Raw genomic sequence first — 24,407 nt, 5'->3', positions numbered from 1 at the left:
GTGCAAAACCTAGTGTACATTTGGCAAGCAGGGAAAGAAGATTTTGATCTTTCATAGTCCTGACGGAGCAGAAAGTAAAAGCATTATAAGACATTCCAGCAGTACTGCACTGCAGATGTAGCCACAATGCCTAATGTACACCCAGTTACAATAACAGCTAAAAGTTATTTTAAACCATTTCAAAGGCAATATCCACCAAAACCATAAGAAGTGCAGGGCATTAGGGAAACATTTGATACAATAAAAGAAAATCTAGTTATAATACCATGTGAAGATTCACCTTGCAATACGCCAATGTTTCAAGTTAAAAAGCTTCTACTCTTGACTGGGTGGAGCTTCATACAAGATCTACAAACTGCAAAAGAAAGCAATAACACCTCAATCCCCTTTTGTGCTTGAATGTCTCATGCATTGTTAAATAGCATGAGACCTAATCACAAGTACTTTTCAGTAACTGATCTTGGCTGATGCATCTTCCTCAATTCCTGCACACCGGCCAATTTTTTTATTTGATTTTTTTTTTCATTACTGCACTTTGCAAAGACCAGGTGGCACTTATTAAACACCTGGCTGTTCTCATTAAACGCCTGGCAGTTCTTATTAAACATTTGGCAGTTCTTGTTAAACATCTGGCAGTTCTTATGAAACACCTGGCAGTTCTTATTAAACATCGTTTGATGGACGCGAGGTGGCGTTTTAAAAGGCAGCTGAAGCTGGAGAAATGTGACCCTCTTTGCTTTCCATACAGATTGAAGCGCTAAATTGGCATCCAGTGGTATTTTGAAACGCGGGTGAAGTAGAGAATTGTGACCCTTTTGGTTCGTCATACTATGTGACGTCAACAAGGTGTTTTCCAGGTTACTATATGCCTTCAAGTCACAGTGCATTAGCCGTCATACTTGCGTAGTAAGTAAGGTAAGTCACAGCTGAAAGACGGGATATTTGTGAGGAAACAGATAAAAATTAGGGAGATGGATATAAGGGCAAGACCAGATGTATGTTAGGTATAATAAATCTGTTTTCTGATTTAGGACAAGTCTAGATATTCTTTGATTCATTCACTTTTGGCTGCCGATCGTTGAGGAGGAAGCAGTCATTCACCAGGATAGTTTGAAAGGCAAAAGTCATGGTGCTGGATGGTAGGTTCACTGCTGTGCTTCTGATCAGCGGCGTTTCCTCTTTCATTGGTAAGTGGACTTAACCTCTATTTTAGAACGAATCCAGTATTAGTGACCCTATCAATGATACGCAGTTTGTTTCACAGGTGATTTGTGTGCCGATATTAAAAACTGTTTCAATGTAAGCAGCAAAACAATTCAAACGTGGCCATTAACGTAGAGATGCAAATGCATTGTGTAAAATGTTTGAAAATATATAACAGTGAGAATCGTTCTGAGGAAGTAGATCATATTAGGCATGAATACTGTAATGTGCAATATTGTTAACTTAGCCTACTTTTTCAGGTCTAACAATAACACTCGCCTATTTCAAAAACACCAAAGGAAAACTTTTATATGTTGCATTTTATATGTTGTCTACAGATATATGTTTTCAACAGAATTATTTAAACGGAAATATGAAGGTAATTCTTATATGCAGAAACTACAACTTTGGCTTAACAGCCTATTGTCTGTTCACCTCTCATCCCAAAGGTTTCAGCTGATGTGGGACATCCGGGCTTTAACATAAACTCAGACTGAATACATTTATAGCCTTTAATGTGTTACCCTCTTTCTAATTTTTGTAGTTTAAAATGCACTGAATTGATTATTTCAAAATCCTCAACATTTGTCACATGTTTTATTTCAGTCTTTGTACGTTAACGAACATAAACAGACCTGGATATAGGTGTCGTTGTATAATCCAATTGTAAAACCAAAAAGGAGTGTCAAAAAAAGATAACTTGTTTATTCAAATTTTCTTTCAAATGTACGCAAGTGAACCCTTTCCCGATGTCCTGTAGCCAGCCTTGCTGGTTGAACCTCTCTGGTAGCTCCTTGACTCCGCTTCAGACTGATATGATTCTACGGGTATGTCAGAGACAGTCTTTCAGAGCATGCCACCATCTCGCCAACAGGCTGCCCCACTTACCATTTTGTTTTTGCCACCCGGCCATCACTTGCAATGTTGTCATCACACGACATAGGTTGCAAATTGTTGTGAGACCACCTGAGTATATAAATATAGAAAATAATGGAAACTGCCCAGTTTAATCTGTTTATTTAAAAAAAAAAAAAATTTTGATTAATTTAGATGACTTATTTTACTCCTCTGTCAAATCATCTCAAATCATTTCCTTGTGTTTTGCATGATTTTCCACGAGTTCCAGACATCAGCATGCTGAAACTTTGACCCTTTCCGTTCCCAATTTTAGGATTAACTTCAGTTGTCTGTCCAATAATATTGACTTCACCTATTTGATGGAGATTCCTTTGTTCTGCACTAAATGTAGTGTGGCCAAACTGCTTAATGCTTGATTAGTCTGTACAGAATTGACTGATTTAAACGGCCTGATCCTTTCCTGCAAACTCTCACTTGAAAAGGGATCTTCTTGGAATTGCTTTGTCTTAAGGCGCCTCTGCCAGTCAGTTGTCACACCCTTTGCTCCAAGGCTGAACTTTCCGAACTGACCAGTTGAAATCCATATCACTTTAAGACAATGGAATGGTTTATTTCAAATCATTAAAAGGCAAAAAGATCTAATTCATATTTCTTTCTTTTGGCAAGTGGCATTGGATTGTCTCCAGTCACCCGTTAGCCAGAATTTTCTTGTGTCATAAAGTGACTCGACAGACTGAAAGACTTAAACATAACCATAACCCAAGGGCAATTGGTAATTAGTCATGAAACTCACCAACTACATTGGTGGTTCAAGTGAAGACAATATGAACGAAGAAATTAACTTGGAATCTGTAGTAGGCGTATGGAAAATATTTGCTGTGGCTCCGTTTAGGGCTTGCACCCTTGCATTTAGGTTGCACCAGTGGAGGAAAAACAAGTCAAACCTGATTTTTGCAAAATAACCCAGCCCCATAAAAACATTGATGCTCTCAAGCAAAGAGATCTATAACACATGAATTGCATAAACAAAAAAGCAGTTCACCTAGCTTCATGTAGTCTTTCAAAATAAATTCAATCCTTTTCAGCACTGCAACTTGATTTATGTTTTTTAAGGTTGCAGTTTCTTTTTGCTGAGAGAGCAGTGACAAATGTACTTGTCATTTAATTATCAAATTGTAAAGTTGAAGCTATAAAGATGAAGACTTTGACCCCTGCTGCCACATTTAACTTTTATTTTTTCTTACTGGAAATGCTTGTTAAAGTATTTATAGTGTTCAAAGTCCACATCTCAGTTGTGTTAGATCTTCTTAGCTGCTTGTAACTGCTTAAGAAGTATCTAGACAAAACTTCTATATCCTGTGCTTAGATAAGGTACTCTTTTTAAACTTAATCTTTTTAAACAGAGTTTTTTTTGTTTTTTTTTTGAAAAGCTGACATTTGATAAGGCCTTTCCAATGCCTTTTCCCACTGGAAATTTTCTCAGTTTTTCCCAATTTTCCGGAATTCCTTTTGAGTAATGAGAGAGAAAAGTAATAGCACACCTCTCCCGATCGGCGCGCACGCCCTTATCAGATGGCTTAATAAGATAAGACAAGGTCTTGCACAAAACACAGAAGTGTGCTTGAGGTGCACACACTGCTAGACCAAGACTCCTGTGAAGTGTGCCACATGTAATGTGCCCCTGTGCTGCCAACAGCAAATAATGTCAATACAAATTGTGAATGGTGTTCAGTGTTGTTTGCTATGTCATCATTTATGTATATAAACTCACTCCATTTAGACCATACTATTTGTTTGACTTTTATTGTATGCACAAAGCTCTGGTTATAGACCAAATGTGTTTGTGCTTCTATTACTCTTTGTCAGTAATAGTGACAGAGGCTCTGGATGTGGGATAAGACAGTCCCAAGTGTAACCTTCCATTAGAGCCCAAGATCATGACTGTATGTTGAAGCGTTCAGGAATGGCAGCCTTTTTTCCCAAGGCTCTCCAAATGGCACAGTTTTGGTACAGCTTTGGCATGCCTGGTCCTCTCCTTAGAAAAACCTGTACAAAATACTCTTTTTTTTTATTGTTGTTGTATTACAGTCAAATCTGAAGTGGGACTAGGTAAGACTTCAAGCTGTAGTCCCATTGTGTTTTTCAGTCCGCAGCCCTATGCTAAAGTCATTTTTAAGACACATATTTGGGAAGAAAAAGACCTAAAATTCCATCTCTTTCACTGTATTCAAGCTTGTATTACTCTGTGACAGTAGCACTTAGCGAGATTCTGATTGTTGGTGAAAAGAGTGTTCTCTTTCAAAAGAGACCTCAATTCTACTCAAAGTGGTTCAAGAACAGCTTTCAATTTACTTTCTTTGACCCCTTAAACAGGCGGGAAATTTTTGCCTGCAACTCCTAAAAAATGCATACCCACAGTGCGGGAATTTCTGTAGTTAGATTAAGCTGACACTGAGCCTTTGTGTTTACTTAAATTCTCCGGATTCTCTTTACATCTGTCCGACAGAGTGTGCTGCGTTTATTGCACTTGTTTGGTAGAAAATATGGCTTATTGCCTCACACAAACCCCTCTGACGTGATGAACTCTCTTGCATGCTGAACACAAAAATATGTATTTCTGTACATCTGCAGTTGTGACAGGATTATTGGAACTATGTAGAGTTTTGTATGTACCGTTTGATTTGTTTGGATGACGAAAGGTTTCATCCCTCAGCATTGAGTGACATGGCCAATGTTATCTTGAGCACAAAAAAAAATGCCCTGCTTGCCTCTGTTCCACAAGCTACAGTAACTTGATTGGTTTCATATACTATAGACTAAAACTTTGTCAGGATTTTTTCCCCCATTTTGGAAAAACAAAATGGTATATTGTGGAGACATAAATAATATCGATGAGACAGGAGACGGAGGTGAGTTGAGTCAGTTTGCTCTCCACAAATTATATATCTGAGAACACTTATAACTCAGAAACTCTCGTTGTTGCTAGGCAACATGTAAACTATATAGAATCCGGAACCGGCATATCCCATAAGCCATTGCTTTTAAAGGTACCAGCCCTCTGGTGAATGTCTCTCCTAAATTCTTTATTGTGGGTCACTACAATATTATATTTTCTGTTAAAGAAAAAACTTGAAAGTTTTACCATATGCAAGAGTCGGTTTATTTGGTAATTCAGGAAGCATTCTAAACTGAGTGGATTTAAAATCTGCTTATTAGACAGCGCACCTTGACCAGTTAGATTGGCTGAGAATGTTTGTTACATGTCACTCTTCCTCATATCCTATTACCTCTCCTGTGTCCAAATGATTTGATATTAACTGATCTTGAGTTGCAAGACAATCTAAAGGTATTTCGTCCTCTTCTTGTTGACAGTCCCACCTCCAACGAATGTAACTGTGAGCTGCCAAAATCTGAAAACCACCGTCCGCTGGGATTATAGCAGAGAGCAACCGCAAACCAGTTTCAAAGTAAAAATCGAAGCATCTAATGGGTAAGAATCAGCTGCTATCATACAAAGTAACTTTGAGGCATAAATTCAAATTTCGTGTTCTTTTTCATAGATTTTAGCTTTATATTCCTAGAAGACGTATTGTTCCGATATTTATATTTTTTTTTTCCCAGGTAAATTCAATTTCCCGACGTTTTAAATGAATGTCTCTTAAGACATTTGGTCAAAATACACCAGAAAGAAATTGTACATCTTAGAGTGGGCTTCTCTGTCCATTTTCAAGTTTAAATTTTTAGAGCCAACATTAAAACTGAAGCTTATGTGGGCTACTGTTCACCAAAGTTAACATGTTTATCGTGATAATGGTGCAGCTGATTATGGTGCATTCAGTACACAGATTGTAATGAAGTTGGGTTTATATAAAGATGAGGCTGGACATTTCTACTATGAGCTGGGAGTGTAATGTTTGCACTGCTACAAATTCTTCTTGTTCTTGCCCGTCAGCGACTGAAAATTTGTGATGCTTATAATATCTTACAGTGAAACTGCAGATTGTGTGCATTATAGATACACTGCATTTTCTCATTTGAATATAGTTTATGGTTACTTATCGGATCACACTGCTTTCTTCCTACTTTTACAGAAAGAGTCGTGAGGGTGATACGAGTGATCATCTGTATGATATCAGCGACTTTGTCTGGCAGTCTGAGGCACTCTACATGACCTACATGCATGTCACGGTAACTGCCATTCAAGAAGGCAACAAGTCTGAAGCAATACCATCAAACTCATTCTCCTTCAATGATTTAAAGGTGGTTGATACAAAATGTAAGTAACGTATTGATGTGTAGAGCATGATGAAAGTTACTGAATAGAGTGTTTGTGTTTGAGAGGATGCCTGGTATTTGACTTACAACGGGAGAACTGATAAGTGATTAAACTTGAAAATCTCCTTTTAGGTTTTTTAGATTTCCCTCCAGTAGATGTAAATGTGGATGAAAAGGGGGCTTCGGTGAGGTTCCAGAATCCCATCTACTTCTATGAAAAACTGAAGCAGACTGTCAAACCAGGTGCTGCCAATGGACCCACATTCCGTTTCTCTTCAATAACAAAGTTTGTAAGTAAGGAGTAGCTGGCATTCACAAATGGGGAGTTTAATCTATTTTTGTTTGTACTTTTTTATTTTCAGGAATCAAATGATGAATTCCACGAAATACCTTGCCTTGCAAGTTAGTTGAGAAGAGACATTGGATACTTTGCTTACAAGACATTCTTGGCTCAGCTGGTAGAGTGGTTATCTTTTGGCAGATTGATCCCAGTGCATCTATCTCTCAAAGAGTCCTTAAGCAATACACTGAACCGCAAATTGTCACAATATGTTCATCAGTGTATGATTTTAAAGAAAAATCTCTAGCATGCTAACGTTTCAGTTGCTGAACTATGTACGGAGGGTATTGATGTTATAAATTACAAATACCATTTGTCTTTCATCACTTGAGGGGATCTCTTTAACAGAGAAGAGCACTACAGAAGGAATTATCATAAACATGTATGTGTGTAGACTAGAAAAGTGCTACATAAGTAGTCGTCGTTTGTCGAAAGTTTTAGAAAAAGTTGTTTTCCTCCAGCTCCAATTGTTTGTGGAAGATAATAATACTCTTGAGAAGCTTCAATCCGGTTTCAGAACTCGCCACAGTACTGAATCAGCATGACTCAAATTGCATAATAACATTTTCACTTCCCTCGATGCCAAAAAACCTGTGTTGCTTGTGTTGTTGGACCTGACCGCTGCAGTGGTTTAGGTCCCACCTCACAGGAAGAACTTTCTCTGTGATGATTGGCGACCTCTCCTCCTCATCAGCTACTCTGTTTTCTGGCGTTCCACAGGGGTCCATTTTGGACCCTGTTTTGTTCTCATTATATCTCCTGTGGCATCTAAATGTCTGAGTGACATTAAATTCTGGCTATCACAAAATTTCTCCCTAAACGAAAACAAGACAGAATATATTTTGTTTGGCTCATCAAACCCGCCTAGTACTACACCAATCTTGGTCCACTGGCACACTACTGTAAAAATGTTGTTAAAAATCTGGGAGTGAAATTTGACTCCAGTCTTAAATTTGACCCACAAATTAATGCAGTAGTGAAGGCAAGCTTCTTTCAGCTTTGCCTCCTTGCAAAAGTTAAGTCATTTCTGAGCCCCTGTGAACTGGAAACAGCTATATTAGCTCAAGGTTAAATTACTGCAATACACTGTACATCGGACTTAGCTCCACCGCCTACAACTGGGACAAAATGCTGCTACCAGGCTCCTAACTATCACCCGTAAACATGATCACATCACACCTGTACTTTACTCCCTCCACTGGCTTGCTGTAAAATTTAGGATCCAGCTTAAAACTTTATTTGTTTTCAACGCAGTTTAATGGTCTTGCACCCCCCTACATAAGTGAAACCCTGAGGCTTCACCAATCTGGCAGAGCTCTCCGCTCTGCTGGTCAACATCTACTGGAGGTTCCCCGGTCCAGGTGTAAGCAGTGGGGTGACTGATCTTTCACAGTGGCAGGTCCAAAACTTTAGACCTGCTTATGTACCACCACTGAATTACCTCAGTTCAAAGCCAAATTAAAAACATACTTATTTAAACTGGCTTTTCACTGAAGCTGTGGCTCACCTTTTTGTTGTTGTCTTGTGTTATATGTAATCTATTTTAAATCTATTTCTGGAATTGTGAAGCACTTTGGTCAATCTCTCGTTGTTGTAAGGTGCTATATGAATAAATGTTGATTGATTGATTGATAAGTAGAGTCAATTTAAGCCTGTCTGTTGAAATACTACAATACAGTCGTGATGAATGCTGTGCTCATTGTTGTAAAAATTCTTCTGAATTTTTCAGGGAGAGTCTGAAGCATCATGCACAGTGAGTCACTGTGAACTAGATGTGACATTCCCCGAGGGCGTGGAGAGGTGCTTCACGCTGAAAGGACGTTATTGGACGGGAAAAGGTCTTAATGAAGTAATATTCAGAGAGACTGACACAATCTGTGCCACTGGTAAGTTTTTTCTGATTGGTAGCCCATTTCTACAGAGGTGAGTATTGCTGCAGCTTAGTGGGGGAAAAGAGCGTGAGGAAGAAAATAAGTTACTAATTCATGTGGGTGATTAATATTTTCATAAATATGTGAATTTTTTTGTGTGGCTAGACAGTGTACTTATTAAAGTCTGAATGTGTAAGTTGCAAAAGATAACCTGGATTGTCTGTCTTCAGACAACTTTTCAAAAAATTCTTTGCTTTAGCACTAAATTAGAAGTTTTCTGTCGAAATATAAACTTTGTTGGCATAATCCTATTTATTTTTCAGTCGCAGTGAAAAATTTGGTTTTGCTTGCTGCTGTGCCGGCGTGTGTCATTACCCTTACAATCATTGCAGTAGTGATTATCATCTGTGTGGTAAAAGCCTGGACCATGTCGACAGACGATCTTCCCAAGCCTCTGGTAAGATGTCTAAATTATCACACAAAGTATTCATGATTTATTATTTTATTTAATCTTATTCATTCTTTGACTTTTGGGAATTTGTTTTGTTGTTCATTCAGCTCTTTGACAAAGTGACTCAAAGACCAGATGACAGTAAAGGGGACGAAATGGATATTCTTGTTCCCAAACCAGAGATTTGTCCGGTCTCTTTCCACAAGCCTGATAACATGCCTAACGTTTACTCAGGGAATTTCCTGGACAGCAGTGCCAGGTCAGACTTCAGCCAATCTGCCAAGTGCTACACTGAAAGAAAACAACTTTTTTACAGTAGAGGTCAGGATCTGGAATCTGGAAATGGGACTGACAATGCGTCTTCAAATGATTCAGTGAACACTGACTGTGAAGACGAGGACGAAGACTCTCCATCCACCTATGACGCTCCACACTTTTTGAGGGTGGACTTGGGTGTTGGAGACATGGTTGATGGTTACTCCATGAGAGGGATGGACTTTTAGAGAACTTCTTAAGTGACTAAAGTTTAACCGATGAGTTTTTATCCAACACGAACAAAACATGAACAAAATACACAATGCCTGCACATTCAGGGGACCGAATGCCTTTCTCTGGAAACACTTGGAAATGAATTGGTTTCCCATTTCTTCCATACACCCCCAAACCTACCCAACAAGTCCTCCAACTGAAAAGATCAGGTAGGCCAGTTGCTCATACGCTTGAATACACCTTCTGCGAAAAAACGCCCCTACAAGCGGCAAAGGGAAATTTGACTGATAAGAAATCAAAACTCGTTGGGCAGGGTTAGAAAACAATCATGGTCAGGACTACAAACATTTGTTTTATATTGCGACAGTTCCTTTCATGAATTATATTTTAACCTGTGACATGCAGTTGCTCTCACAACCACTAGAGGGCACATATTCTTCTGATATCATTTTTGGCCACTTCTAGCTGCATGAAGAGCTGCAGAATTATAAATATAGGACTCTTTGATGGGTAAGGAAAGTGCTGTGTGTCTTTTTTTTATTTTAAAATACGTCTTTTTACCAGATTTATTCTTCTTTACTTTTCTCACCCACACAAATGCACACTAAAGCTCTTTCCCATTAAGTGCTATCATGCCTTGGATACATTTGGCTTTATCTGTCCTGGTTTAGTCTGTTCCAAAGAATATGATCAGGGGTCAGTGGAATAGGTTGTAGAATGTGAAGTTCATTGCATTTTTGTCATTATGTATTTCCATTTGTTTATTTGAGCTCTTCAAACGAAAGTCCCTTAACCTCCATTAAACAGTAGTGGGGTGGCAACATTTTGCTGAGCTGCTGAGTTTATGACAGTTGTGACCATTTTTTATGTTGAGATTTTTTGCATTTTAATTTTTCGTGCACCTCGTCTAATATGATTTTAAGAAATCTTTATTCCTACAAAGAATGCTCTGTGATATAATTGCCTGTTATTGTTTGAAGCTGGCAATAAAGTTCTAAAAAGAATCCTCAGTTGTAATATTGTGGTATATTTCCATATTATAGTGATATGTATACATATAATCATACTTATCCACACACTTATATAAAGTGGTGGTAAAAAGAATTTTGTTTGAACATACATCTGGTAAAGAGGTTGATTCCTGTGAGGAGGAATAACATGATATGGAGTTTAATACACATGCAAACACACATCTACATTCCTGAAAAACCCGTTCCTTTGTTATAAGAGCAACAGAACAGGTATGAGGAAATGCATCATAGAAGTCGACTTAAAACACTGTTGAAGAAGGCGAAACTGCTCTCTCAGTTGTGTCACACTCTCACTCAGTAATTTTCCACTCTCCCTATCTCTGCTCCACTCTACCTGACAGCCACTCCTCCCTAATCAAAACGGAGCTTCAACGCTCACCTGCAAGCTCAGCTGCAGCTCATTCCCAATCAGCCTGCATATAAGCCTCTCCAGCACTCTCGCTCTTACCAGATTGTTCTACTGCATCCATGCAAGACTTTTCAGCATTCATGGCCCACCTGATTTCTTGTTGCTGACTCTGCCTGCCTCCGACCTGCCCTCCTCACCTGACTCCCTGTGTACTTATCTGCCTTCTGTCACCGACCAGTGCTTTGTCTCAGCGTCTCTGGCGTCTGTCTGTTCTCCTGGCTTCGATGCCTCAGCCTCCTCCTCTGCTGCTCGGACCTCATCGGCACCTCTGCACCCTCAGCTAGTTGTTCTGGCTCTGGACACCTCGCCTTGTCTACTTTGTCCGCAGGCTCAAATAACCTCTCTCATAATACATTCTGACCAAACAGATTTTATAAAGGGTAGACACTCTTCCACAAATTAATCTCATAGACTATTCTATCATTAACAACTTGGAAACCACAATTGTCTCTCTAGAATGCAGAAAAGCATTTAATTGTGTTAACTCGAAATTTTTGTTTGCACCTTTGAATAAATCCAGGTTTGGGTCATCCGTCATTAACGGGATAAGAATATTATATTGCTTACCAGATGCATGTGTCAGGACAAATGATCAAATGTCTCCAAGCTTTAGTCTGCATAGGGACACCAGACCACTTTCCCCCTCACTTTTTGCCATTTCTATTGAACCTCTAGCAGCTGCTATCAGACAAAATGTAGATATTAAAGGCATCCAATCCAAACCTTTTGGGCATAAGATAAGCTTTTATGTTAATGATATATTAGTTTTTATTCAAAACTCACAGATCTCTCTGTCACACACAATTGCACTCTATTTCTGACTGCTTCATTAATTGGTCTTAGATCATAGTTCTGCCCATTAACTGTAGTTTTAAAATGATATCTCCACCAGTACATTACAAGCAGGACATATCAGATATTTAGGCGGTAAACTTTTCTCCTAGGCTTTCAGAACTAACAAAGTTGAATTACGTTAATCTTTTAAAGACAGTAGAGGATCATCTCACTTGTTGGAAGTCCTTTACTATTTCACTCATAGGGAGAGTTGCCACCATTAAAATGATGGTCCTGCCCAAAGTAAATTTCCTTTTTTTCCCATCAAACCGTCCTCTACTCGGTTTAAGTCTCTGGATTCATACATACATCTCCAAATTTCTTTGAAAAAATGAACCACCACATATTATCTTAAAAACTCTACAGAAGATCAAAGACAGTAGTGGATTGCAGTTACCTAATTTCCAGCATTGTTTCTAAGCCAATAGGTTACAATATATCAAAATGGTACAAATCTATCCCATTAGATGAACCATGGCTGGATGTAGAGCAAGGAGTGTGATCATCTGGAAATCTCTGACCTGCCATTTATTAGCTCAAGTATAAAACATAATAAATGTCATAAAAGCATTAACATCAGCATCTCTCTGACAACTTGGTGGGAAACTCTTAAAATAACCTAGTCTCCACTTATCCCGTGTAAGTTTACACCTATCTGGAACAAACCTGACATCCTGCAAAACACCCCATTTGGGTGGGTCTCAAACTCAGGCCATTGTTTGATACATTTGTGCTTGTGAATGTAGTGATTAAATATTGGGCTTGTGGGCAGGAAACGGTTTGCCCCTTGCGACTTCTGTTCCATGCCTGTGGGGGCTCTGTCCAGGGCCTTTCTTTGCTGTCTTTTGGGTGTCTTATGGTTTTAATCATCAGTAGCCACAATTCCATGATGGTGATGTTGTTGCTGTTTGTGTTTTTCTCAGTTTTTCTTCCTACAGGTTCTCCTGATGGTATTTTTGACAGAGGCCGTGGGGGGCTTTCCATCAAGTCTCTACAGATGTAACTGCTGGTTGTCTGGTTCGGTCTTGTTTTCCTGATACATTTATTAGGGTCCGTGCTGTGAAACAAATGTATGGAGAAGTTATGTGACTTATTTTGCCACCAGTAGGTGGCGCTATACGCTTGTGTAAATTTGGTCATATGTATGCGTTCTGGGTGGAGCCCAAGTGCAGCCTATGAAGTTTGGGGTAGATCAGTTAATGTATGTGGAAGTTAAAAACTTTTTCATGGCGAGCAATGGCCAGTCGTCGAACTTTTTTTTGCCACGGCCACACCCTTTAAGGTTTGAGAAAGATTTCCATAACTTGCAGTCCCCCATGGCTTAAGAGTAACATGGCCAAGTTTGAACCCTGTAGCATAAAATGTGTAGGAGTTTATCAAATGCGAGATGTCGAAATGGGCAAAAATGGCGCCAAAAACACATGTACCACTCAAAATGGCAGACTTACTATGGACTTAGCGCCATGGTGTCCACAGTCGTTTCTGTGCATCTGGGCATGACGAAGGTGTGTACCAAGTTTCGTCTGGGTACGATAAAATGACTCCATTCGTTATTGCAATGTTGGCAATTACGCAGTTCACTGCTCGGGCCCTAATAATAATAACGCCTTCAGGAACTTCGCAGTTCACTGTTCGGGCCCTAATAACTCCTTCAGATACAATAGGGCCTCCGCTGTTTCACACCTCGGGCCCTAATAATGCCAAGGAATACAATAGGGCTTCGCTGCCTTGCAGCTCGGGTCCTAATAATAACGCCAAGAAAGTCAATAGGGCTTCGCTGCCTTGCAGCTCGGGCCCTAATAAACAATTCAGTTTACAATTCAGTGCATAAGCATAAAGGGCATAAAGTTCTCCTATGTTTTCTAAACATGTTTGACACAACACGGTATTCAGACCATAATTCTGCTTTTCATGACGGTGGGTTAAAAAAGAAAAAGAAATAGAAAAGAAAATATAGGCTCTTCAATTTATTTTGTACTGAAACTTTTAATGTCACAATATTGGAGTCCTACATAACATATTTTTTATTCTTTCCTCTGCTTTTAATCTTCTCCCTGCAGTAAAACACTCCAAGTTGTTTGGTATTGGATTAGAAAAATCACAATAGCGGGACGAACACAGTACAGATGGTTAAATAAGTGTTTCTTATGTCTGGATGCATGTTGAGGTTTAAATAGTCATACTCTTTGGCTGAAAAGGAAGATTTGATAATTTGATAAGGGATTTAAATAACTAAAATCCATACAGAAGTATTTGGCTAACACACTAAATGCAACTAAACGCATTCACTCAGCTGTTGTATTTAAGTCTATACTTCTATAATATGACTTACTTTTCAAATAGCGAATTTGTAACAAAATCTTGTGAAACAGTTTGCTGCTAAAAGATAAATTAACCAGCAGTTCCTGGTGTTTTAATAAAGTCTAGTTGTTTAAAATTAAAGTATGAAAAGTATTTGAGAATAAAACAACTACAATAAATGTTGATATCATAAGTAGATTCTTATGCTAAATCTTATTCCATAAAATCTTCTTCCATTGACCACTTGACACACTTAACTGCATCAATGTTGAACTGTAGGTCATTTTGTCAAATTTTGACTACAGTCAGTTGGAGCTGCGTGCAAATTAATAAAAGTATTACAAGAATAAATCTGCTCTAAATGAAGAAGACGGCACAGGCTGTGGATATGTCTTGAAAAATGTGTTTTTATTTGTCTGGTTTTGATTGTTTGCACTGATTGTGTCTTCTACATCAAGAGAGTTGATGAGAACAATGATCCCACTTATGTATCTTATATCAGCCTCGACCATTTAATTATTGCTACATCTTCTCTTAAAATTGTTCTCTTAACGACCAAACTCAGAGTAGTTCACAGGAGAAAAAGCATTTTATAATTGTGTACAAATGGCCAATAACACCATAAATGATACAAAAACAACACCCACATGTCAGGATAAGGTAAGAGGGAAGTGAATAACATGCCTTGATGGTAATAAAGCTGTGTTTGACCCTCACACATGTCGATTCACCATTGCAGGTAAAAGGCCGTGGCTTCTGTCTGGGGTCCCTCATTTCTACAGCACAAGTGATGGTGATGTCAACAGGTAAAAAATAAGTTAAAAAATATCATATGAATGCATTTCCTTTAGAGGAGAGACTTGTGTTAGAGAAAAATCAGTGGAAGGCGTCAGCAGCTCATGGTCATCATTGGGACCTGCGGCACATAAAATAAGGAAGTGAGGAGTCCATTATATGAAGTTAACTGAAAAAATAATAAAAATATCATTATAATATTCTTTAAAAATGATCTCTTTACTTTTGGTAACAACTAAAAACAGCAGTATACCTCAAATCAGTTCAGATAATCCAAAGATAAACTCACTGAATACTAATAATGGTCAACTTTGCTGTTTGAAGTCAATCTCAAGATGTCCGACTTTGTCTACAAAATTATTGTGACCAAATGCATTCATGATAATGATATTATTGGGATGTCTATTGAATAAGTTGATGACTTATTCTAAATACATAAATAAACATCACTTGTATTGATACTGATAATCAACCACTGGATCTGTAAAGTTTAAGCTCGTGTTTTATGTAACAATCTATTTGCTCCACTTAAAGATATTACTACAATTCACAGTATCGCACCGCTTCGGCCATAGTAATTCTTTTCAGTGACCAGCTATAATTTATGAAATAAGCTTCTGATTTTTTTCTAAATCACTGTCTTTAACAGTGGACACACTTGTTTTTAAAACATTGATAACTGATTCATTTTCTCAAATTTTCAATTAAAAAGTATTTCTACATCTCACATGTTTGGTCTGTAACATACAGTTTAAATCAGATTAAGACTGTCCACAATCCAGATGTACCTGATATTGTGCAGCTTATTGTTGGCTGTTTTCTGTAGCTACTGCATTTTGAAATAAATGTTGCCACTTCATCTTTTCAGTCATGTGATGAGCACCTCTGCTGTCTCATCTCGTCCCACCCATGATTATCTGCCCTAGAACAGTATTCGGTCAGCCATAAGGCTGTTGGTCCCCTGCTGGTCCTCTGCTGCCTTTCAAATCACCCTGGCTTTCACCTCAGTAGTAAGTAGATATGAGACACGTGACTGTCTGAAATGCTCGGTCTGGTCTACTTCCTGGCGGCAGATGTGCAGTAGGGATAACAGCTGACTCTGTGGGTGAAGGTCTTTCCCTGAACAGGAGTAAAGACGAAAGATGCTGCAGGTAAATGACAAAACTAAGCAAGCATTTATAACGGTAGGCAGAGAACCACCTTCCTACATTTCCCACACAGTCTCCCTGCTCAGTCACACTCCTCCCGCAGCTCTCTCCTGACTTCTATCACGATGGCAACAGCTACATCTGAAGGCAAAAACTCATGTGTATCTCCTTTTGTTTTGTTTTTTTTTATCTCAGAGATTGTAGGATTAGTGCTGCCAGAGGCATTTAAAACTCGTGGTTGGATTGCGTGGCTCATAAGTAAATGCATTTTATCCCTCTGTGCTGTCAACATTGTTTTTTTTTTTTTTTTTTTTTTTTTTTTACTGCAATCACAGCAGAAAGCATTCCATAGCTGTGGAAACAAAAAAACACATACCTGTTGACCCTGTCACCGGGTGGCTGTGTTGGGTGTAGATCGATGGTGGTTAAGAGGCTCCTGTCAATCGCTTCACTGTTAATGTAGGCAGAGGGAGTCCTTGAAGGGAATTTGACTGAGAAAGAACAGCCCTGCTGCAGCATCCAGCATCCTGCACCTTCCTGCGCTTCACTTTCAGGGGTTATAGCAGAATTGGTCCAGCCCAAGGCTTTACCACGCTGGTTCTGCCTGTCTCATGGTGTAGAAAAAGATCTTGTTTTTCTGTGAGGGTCTGGAACCATTTTGTGTTGTACTTTTTTCTTAGGCTTGCTTTTTTCCCCTTACAGGAAGGCTCCCTTAAAAGCTTCTGCAGTAGTCATGGAGTTGTGCTTCCTGATAAACAATGCCTCTTTTCATTCCAGCACAGCTTTCAGTGGAGTGGCTGAGACAGATGGAGCAGAGGGCAACGAGATGGAGAGAGAGAGAGAGAGGGGGGGGGGGGGGGGGGGTTGCTGCGAAAAGCTGCTCGCTCCACACTACAGTATCAAGACTGCTCTATCGGCCTCAAAGCTTTACTGTTCTGTTTTAACAGCTGATATAATTTGTAGTCTTAATACATCCATGATGAAATAATGATTCTGTTTGCATTGATAGGATCTATAATAAAAATAGTCAAAAATGTAACAAAGTTGCTGATGGGTAATGATATGTACGTTAAAAATTTATACTGCAGGTGTTTGTGTGAAGAAGGGCAAAGCTGCTGAGTGATGAGGGTCATCATGAAGGCAAGAGTCAAGCACGTGACCAGCAGTAAGGAATTCACAGCAAAGCTATGGGTTTATTTCTCATTGAGGCTGGCTTTGAGCTGAGCTTCCAGGGCCATTTTGTCAAAGGTGCGCATGTTGGTCTCCTCCCGCACTTTATCTCGCACATGAAAGGATGCTTGAGCCACGGAGCGGGCGCTCTCTAACACTGCCCTCTTTTCCCTGAAGATCTGTTCACTCTTCTCCAGCTTTCTCTCGATGGACTGGAGCAGCTCCAGACGCCTCTGCTTCTCCTCATCTTCTACGCGCTGCCTGTTTAGCCTCTGGAGTCTTTCCTTCTCTTGTCGGCTCTGGATGGCCCGCTGAGCTTTCTCCTTGGCCTTCTCCTCAGCCACCAGAGCAGCCTGCTGGGCACGTTTCTCTGCCTCCCTAACACGAGCCTCCAGCAGCTGCTGCTGCTGCTGCTCACGCTTCTCTGCTGCCTTGCGAGCTTTCTGGATCTGCTTCTCCTCACGCTTGGCTTTTTCTTTCAACTCCTGCCCTCGTCGTTCAACAATCTGTTCGTAATTCTCAAGGGAGCGGCTGAGCTTCTCCTCTGCTGCCCTCCTGGCCTCTTCTCTCTCTTCTTGCTCTCTGCGGGCAATTTCTTGTCTCAGAGCGGCGTGGCGTCTCTTCTCCGCTTTGTTCAGACCTCGCCTCTCCTCCTGGGCCTGGTGCTCTTTCTCTTGCCTCTTCAGCTCAGCCATGGTGAGCTTCTCTTTCAGCAGCAGCCTCTCCTGCTCTAACATGGCGGCCCTCTCCTCCTCCAGGGCCTTCAGGTTCTGTTCCTGAAGAGCTTTCTTGTGCTTCTCCTCTCGCGCTGCCTGCTGTAACCTCAGTAGACGGTTGCGTTCCTGCTGCTCTGCAAGCTCCCTCCATCGCTCTTCACTCTCCTCAGCCTGTCGCATCTTGGCAGCTGCTGATTCTCGCTCCTGCTGGCTGAGCCTCCGCTGGCGTATTGACACCTGTGTCTGCCATACTCGCTGACACTGAAGCACAGCACGCTGCTTCTCCCTCTCCTCCTGCTCTCGACGCAGCTCCTCCATCCTGCGGTCACTATCCCACTGAAGGTGAGCCACGTAGCGGGTCTGACTCATGATGTCTTCCTCTTGATACCTGGCAAGCATCAATGCTGCAATCTTGCGGTCGCGCTCTGAAACGGCCTTCAGGCCTCGACGTTTCACCTCCTTCACTATGCGTTCCACTTTCTGTGTTGTCTGAGGAGAGTGGCTCAGATCACCAAGGCTGAGGCTGCGGCCCATTAGGGAGTTGAAAGTGGCCATAGTGCGAGCTCGAGGACTGGAGACTTTAGCCCAATGATCTCGTGCACCATCCCAACTGTAAGAAGAGGAGGCACCAGACTCTGAGGAGGTGCATGTAGTTGTGGTTGTGGAGGCTGAAGAGCAGGTGAGATCCATCCTTCTCTGCAAAGACTCCAATGAATGGCTTTTTCCTTGCACCTTGGGTTGAAACCCAACATGTCCGTTGTGCTGAGAGAACGGCCCTCTTGTTACGCCATTCGGAGGTGTGCCAGAGCTCTGAACTGCAGGCTTTGACACTGATGATGATAATGTGGTGTTGGCTCTGGGGAAGGAGGGAGGTTTTGATCGAGGAAACGTGTTTGAAGGTTTACCACCAGAGGGCTTCCTGGCCACTGGAGGAGGGCCAGATGTGAGCGGTCGTGGGATTTTTACATGTTCAGATGATGAGGACATTGAATGTTTAGCAGACCCTTGAAATCCACCCCTGGCAGGTGGAGTAGTGGTTATGGAACTAGATTTTGAGGATGGGGTAGATCCTACGTGGATAGTTTTAGGGGAGGTATTCAGAGTGGAGGCAGGAGCTTTTGATAAAATAGCTGAACCTGCTCTAGAGGTTTGACCTGATGCTGTGACTTTAGGGGATGTTCCTGCATTGGGGACTGAGCTGGAGGCCACTGTCCCAGATTTAGGAGGCAGGCTGGAGCCAAAGGACACTTTATCCACAGAGGACGAAGATGCACTGCTGCTGTTGACCGCTGCCTGCAGTATCCTTCTTTTTTCCTCCCTAACAATCCTCTCCCTCTCTTCTCTGCATTGCCTCAGTTTTGCATGTCGGTCCCTCTCATAGACTTCAAACAGACCTGTAGCCACACGCATGGAGCGGCCAGGAGCCTCCCGGGCAAAATCGGCAAGCGGGCGGAACAGCAGCTCTACAGGTTTGACCCCACATCGAGCACATGCCTCCAGAGAGCGGGGGCTCGTCAACACATAGCGGCTGCCCTCTGCGGCCGGCGAATCAAAGTTGTACAGATCCAGGTGTAATTTGGGGGACAGATCTGTGTCGGTCTGAGTCTGTGGTTGCTGAGGTGCTGCTCCCTGAGAGGTGACCTCTGGCCCCGCCGGCAATGCAGGGTGGCAGGGGCTTGTCTCAGAGCTGCCAGTGGGCGGCGTCTCAAAACCGGCATCCCCTTCTTCCTCTGTTGTTGTGCCATCGGCCTGTTTTGGCAGTCGAGCGTCCTCTGTGGCCACAGCCGGTGTGTCAAGTTGCGGGCCTTTACATTTATTCTGCTCCTCAGCATCCGAGGGGTCAACCATAGTTGGTTAACGCTGCAGATGGAGAGCAGAGAGGGAGGGTTGTTTGACACATGGAAGTGGACAAAAAAGTGGGAAGAGGTTTCAGTTAGAGGGATTCTAGCCTTCATTTAAGAGCTTAAAAGAGATGCAGTCTGTGGGGGAGGGTCATAAGGCAGGTTCAGAGATACGTGCATGCATGAGCACATATACTATGTGATTATACACCAGATGAGACATATTCCCTTCAGGGAAATGACAGAACACAGAAAAACACCACAGTCCCCCAATAGCGAATCTATTTTTGGCAGCGTTACTAGGCTGAGAGAATTTGATTACTTTGATTATTGAGCAATATTATTCACTCTACATCACACAATCAGGCAACAAACACCTTAACACACCAAAGCCAGGGTGATATGTCATCAGTTAGCTGAACATATTCATGAACGAGTCACTGTGCATCATATTCTCTGCTCCTAACAGGCTCACTAGCTGCTTTACAAACAGTGAAGGCCTGGACTTTTTCACTGAAGTCTCCATCAGTGGAATACGGTATTACAAATCAATACTATCTCGACACAAACAAATCAGGGTAGATTTTAACACCGAAATGTGTGTAATAAATAAGCCGTTGTTTGCCGTGGAGTTCAATATGTAATATTCACTGCTCTGTGACCTCCGTGGATGGTTTGGGCTTAATGCGGCCGCACCACGCAGTTGTCCACTGACCTGCCAGTTTCCAAAACGTTTTCTAAACCGTTACTTTGTTCCCCTTTAATCCGTCCAGTCTGCCCTGTTCCCCGCATAATATCACGTTTCAGGGAGAAAAGGGCTCCAGTCGTCGATTCAAAGATGGAGCATCACGTCGTCGCAACCTCCAGCGACACGACAGACACAGAAGGAGCCTTTCACTGTCTGTTAGCCTCTCTCTGACGCGGAGCTCAAATCTCAGCTCTCCAGTCACGAATTACAAAAAAAAAAAAAACCTTCTCAAGGGGAGTTTGACCCTTTCCAACCAAGGTATAATACATCCAGCTTCCTCTGATCCTCCCTAGGCAAAGCGCATCTTGTAAACATCCACGGTGTCCACCTGCTTTTCAGCAGCATCCGTCATCTCAGCCTGCTTAGCTCCGCCTGCTCTATGGCAAACATGCGGAAATACAGCTTGGGATTTGGTGGACTCACACAACATTTACCTATCGGTGCTCAATGTTAGAGCTTGGGACAGCGAGCAACTTTATATGTGTTGAAAATATGAGTTTGAGATAATCGTGTTTAGATAACGACATATCACTGTTGTGTTTTATCGAAGAACATATTCAATTCAATTCAATTTTATTTATATAGCGCCAGATTACAATAATTGTCATCTCAAGGCACTTAAGTAATATAGTCCAATTCAAGCCAATTGGAATTCAATTAATTGTAATCATAATCCAATTAATTCATATAGAGCCAATTCAAAAAATTAATATCCTAGCTAAGGAAACCAACAGATTGCACCGAAACGTGTCTCCAGTCCAATCTCCCGTCCTGAGCGTGCCTGTGGCAACTGTGGAAAGGAACGACTCCCTTTTAACAGGAAGAAACCTCTGGCAGAACCAGACTCAGGAAGGGTGGCCATCCGCCTCGACCAGCTGGGGTTTGAGAAGACAGAAAAGAGGGAAAAGAGGGGGGAAAAACACCATAACGCCATTCAAAGGATATCTGTTGGAACAGGGAAACATAGGTTAATAATCACAATAATGTCACATGTACATAAAATCAATTTTGAAATTAAACAGGGGGAAAAAGAGAGCAAAGTGAGGAAAGGTGTGACAGATGAGGTCCCCCAGCAGTCTAAGCCTATAGCAGCTTAACTATGGGATGTTTCAGGATTACCTGAGCCATCCCAAACTATAAGCTTTATCGAAAAGAAAAGTTTTAAGCCTAATCTTAAAAGTGGAAAGGGTGTCTGCTTCCCGGACATTTACTGGCAGAGAGGGGCCTGATAACTGAAGGCTCTACCTCCCATTCTACTTTTAGAAACTCTGGGAACAACAAGTAAACCTGCAGTTTGGGAGCGAAGTGCTCTGTTAGTAAAATATCTTACAATTAAATCTTTAAGATATGATGGAGCTCAGTCATTAAGAACTTTATATGTGAGAAGAAGAATCTTAAATTATATTCTGAATTTAACAGGGAGCCAATGAAGAGAAGCTAAAACTGGAGAAACATGATCTCTCCTGTTAGTTAACATATCGGTCTGTGTTAACAGGAAAGTCAAGTAAACCCAAACTTATAATAAACGATGTATAAAGCAAGTTGTTTACGTAATCTGCGCTAGCTGTTCCATGAGAAGTAACATCTTCAACAGCTGTCCTCTGCCGAGTTTTACGATTTGATTATGAGTGTAATTACTCTATATAGACACAAGAGGGCACTACAGTAATATAGATTTGTGCCAAAGAGGGGTCAGCAGGGAGTCGGAAATGTTATAGTAACCTAATAACAGGTTTTAATCCTGAATGTATGAGTGAAGTTGCTCCAGAATGACAGGATTTAGAATATAGCTTTGTGTCATAAAAGTAGAATGTAGTTGAATGTAGTTGAAAGAGTCTTCACCTTGCAGAGGGTGACGCCCCACACTGCGGTAGGAGAAGCACAGGTGTGAATAATTCAGTGATAGCTGCAGTGAGACTCCTACACTGTAAGCCCGGATAAGTTGAATTTACTAAAAAAATTTGAGGAAACTGGTTGCCTTAAAATTTTTTAGTAATGTATGATGAAAACTTAAGTACATCTAACTTGAAAGCTTGAGTTCAATACACTAAATGCCAAGTTGATTCAACTTAAATTTGTTTGCAAGGTCAACTGCTTTGCGCAACTATTGCACTTAATATATTTAAGTTAAACACACTAAATGCCAAGTTGATTTAACTATGAATAGTTTACACGGTCAAGTGTTTTGCACAATTATTACACTTAATATCTTTAAGTTTAATGCACTTTAGTCCAAGTTGACTGAATTCAAACGTATTTGTAATGTTCATTTATCTAGTCCAGTTATTATCGTCAATGTGTTGTGTGAACCTTTAAATAGTAGTGAGAAAAAGAAAACAACAAAGTGGCATCATTTTTGTGTTTTATTTTATTAAAGTTTTACCTTTACCGTGCTACAGGATGGAGACCCATGTCTTTAACATATTCTGTATAAAACATTAAAACAATATTTTATGACAATCTCTGTCAGCTGTTTTAACTTTGGATGATTAAATATGTTCACACTAACATCACAACAAATAACATTTCAATTATTTGGAGAAAAAGTGTGCAAAAAGGTCTGAATTATAAGTTTCAATCTATAGTAGAAAAGTTCTTAACAATATCCAAGTTCACAATACTGCCACTGCTCACTTCTTAAAGCCAGAAGTGGATGGATATACAATCTTCTTGTGAGACACGATAATATTTTTTAACAATTCCAAAAACAAACAGCTCTAACATCTTTTTCAACGTAATCGAACCACAGTATCAGTGCCCCTCTATAATATACAAAGTATAAACATGAGCAGCAACATGTAAAAATTGCAACATTTCAACCAAGCACCTGATATCTGCACCAGTCAGAAACCGACTTTACACTGAGAGCTGGTTTTTCAAAGACTGAATCTTGGGTGGCAACTGACTTTTACCAAGGCTGAGCATCACCTGCTGGACAAAGGTGAAAGTATTTTTCATGTACTTGGGATAGTCCAGGTGCAAGGCGTAAATCAGTCCATAAAGGATGCAGAAGGCCTGAGGAAGACTGTCCAAGTCATCCATCACCAGACGTCCTTCCAAGATGATTCCCACTTTGGATGGGTTCAGCTGTGGGCCTTCTTCATCAATACACAGGAGTCCCACTGGAGTTTGAATGTATGAGTCCTGGACAGTTTCATCCTAAAGGAGAAACAAATTAATAAAGAGAAGACAATCAGAACGGTTAAATAGTATTGTGTTGTACACACAAACTGCCTTTAGGTGTACATAAACCTCTCCCCAAAGAAAACAAAGTGAAAGAAAGAAAAAACATGTTCAACGAATTGATTTACTTACAGAGCATGTTTTGAAGAAGGCAGAAGGATCATCTCCCAAGATGACTGGCAGCCCTCGAAGGCAAAGACACCGAATGTCTGTTGGCTCAGTTGTCTGGGACATTGAATACAGTAGTAGTAACAGTTATAAGGATACTAACGTCTATTTAAAATATAATTTGGTCTATAAGACATAATGAAAAAACAAAGGATAAGATAAGAGAATGAGGGATGGAAATATGAAAGGGAAGAAATAAAAAGAAGGATACAAGGAATTAAAAAACAGAGCAACAGAGAAAGGACAAAAGTAGAAAAGGAGACAGAAGATGAGGTAAATGTATGAGCTCAAAAGATGCAGAGGTAAGAAATGAATTAACAGAAAAGAGGGAAGAATAGAGCAGACCAAAGGAGGAAAAAGAATAGAAAAAAAGACGAAAGGAACAGAGGTCAAATAAAAACTTCACAAGATGGGGATAATGTAGACAACTCACCTTTGTGCGATGTAAAAGCTCAGCCAAAAGTTGACCAGTAAGGCCTCTCTTGTTCCTGAAGAGGTCCATCAGACTTGGAGAAAAACGGTCTAGTACATCAAAGAAGTTTTCTCTGAGATTTTTCCCCACTACTCTGCTGAACT

The 24,407-nt window shown here is 40.7% G+C and overlaps 2 protein-coding genes across 4 annotated transcripts; one reads left to right on the top strand and one right to left on the bottom strand.

Moving 5' to 3' along the window:
* The first annotated feature begins 883 nt into the window (after positions 1–883).
* Positions 884–9,767, top strand: LOC140270513 (uncharacterized). Its single transcript, XM_072365684.1, has 7 exons — positions 884–1,187; positions 5,434–5,551; positions 6,153–6,337; positions 6,469–6,626; positions 8,406–8,562; positions 8,877–9,004; positions 9,106–9,767. Exons 1-7 carry the CDS (start codon positions 1,127–1,129, stop codon positions 9,499–9,501), a joined length of 1,203 nt encoding a protein of 400 aa, XP_072221785.1. The 5' UTR covers positions 884–1,126; the 3' UTR covers positions 9,502–9,767.
* Positions 9,768–13,744: 3,977 nt separating this feature from the next.
* Positions 13,745–20,837, bottom strand: ccdc177 (coiled-coil domain containing 177). 3 transcript variants are annotated; one of them, XM_072365867.1, is made up of 4 exons: positions 20,448–20,837; positions 16,382–19,751; positions 15,646–15,976; positions 13,745–14,978 (listed from the first exon to the last, which is right to left on the bottom strand). In XM_072365867.1, the coding sequence occupies exon 2, from the start codon at positions 19,737–19,739 to the stop codon at positions 17,199–17,201; it is 2,541 nt and encodes an 846-aa protein (XP_072221968.1). In that variant the 5' UTR covers positions 19,740–19,751; positions 20,448–20,837; the 3' UTR covers positions 13,745–14,978; positions 15,646–15,976; positions 16,382–17,198. The 3 variants fall into 3 exon arrangements, with proteins under 3 accessions (XP_072221968.1, XP_072221967.1, XP_072221966.1); XM_072365866.1 differs by having other exon boundaries at positions 13,745–15,976; XM_072365865.1 differs by lacking the exon at positions 15,646–15,976 and having other exon boundaries at positions 13,746–14,978.
* Positions 20,838–24,407: the final 3,570 nt, after the last annotated feature.

The sequence above is a fragment of the Leuresthes tenuis genome, unplaced genomic scaffold, assembly GCF_036924035.1.
Source record: "Leuresthes tenuis unplaced genomic scaffold, fLeuTen1.0.hap1 SCAF_15, whole genome shotgun sequence".
NCBI classification, from domain to species: domain Eukaryota; kingdom Metazoa; phylum Chordata; class Actinopteri; order Atheriniformes; family Atherinopsidae; genus Leuresthes; species Leuresthes tenuis.
The sequence above is the reverse complement of the archived record's forward strand: the minus strand, read 5'-3'. Positions and strand labels throughout refer to the sequence as shown.

Bases quoted from the DNA above. Each gene is read 5' to 3' on its own strand.
- LOC140270513 (XM_072365684.1), top strand. From the start codon at position 1,127: ATGGTGCTGGATGGTAGGTTCACTGCTGTGCTTCTGATCAGCGGCGTT. The intron at 1,188-5,433 runs GTAAGTGGACTT...TCTTGTTGACAG, and splicing joins CGGCGTTTCCTCTTTCATTG to TCCCACCTCCAACGAATGTA. The intron at 5,552-6,152 runs GTAAGAATCAGC...CTACTTTTACAG, and splicing joins AAAATCGAAGCATCTAATGG to AAAGAGTCGTGAGGGTGATA.
- ccdc177 (XM_072365866.1), bottom strand. From the start codon at position 19,739: ATGGTTGACCCCTCGGATGCTGAGGAGCAGAATAAATGTAAAGGCCCG.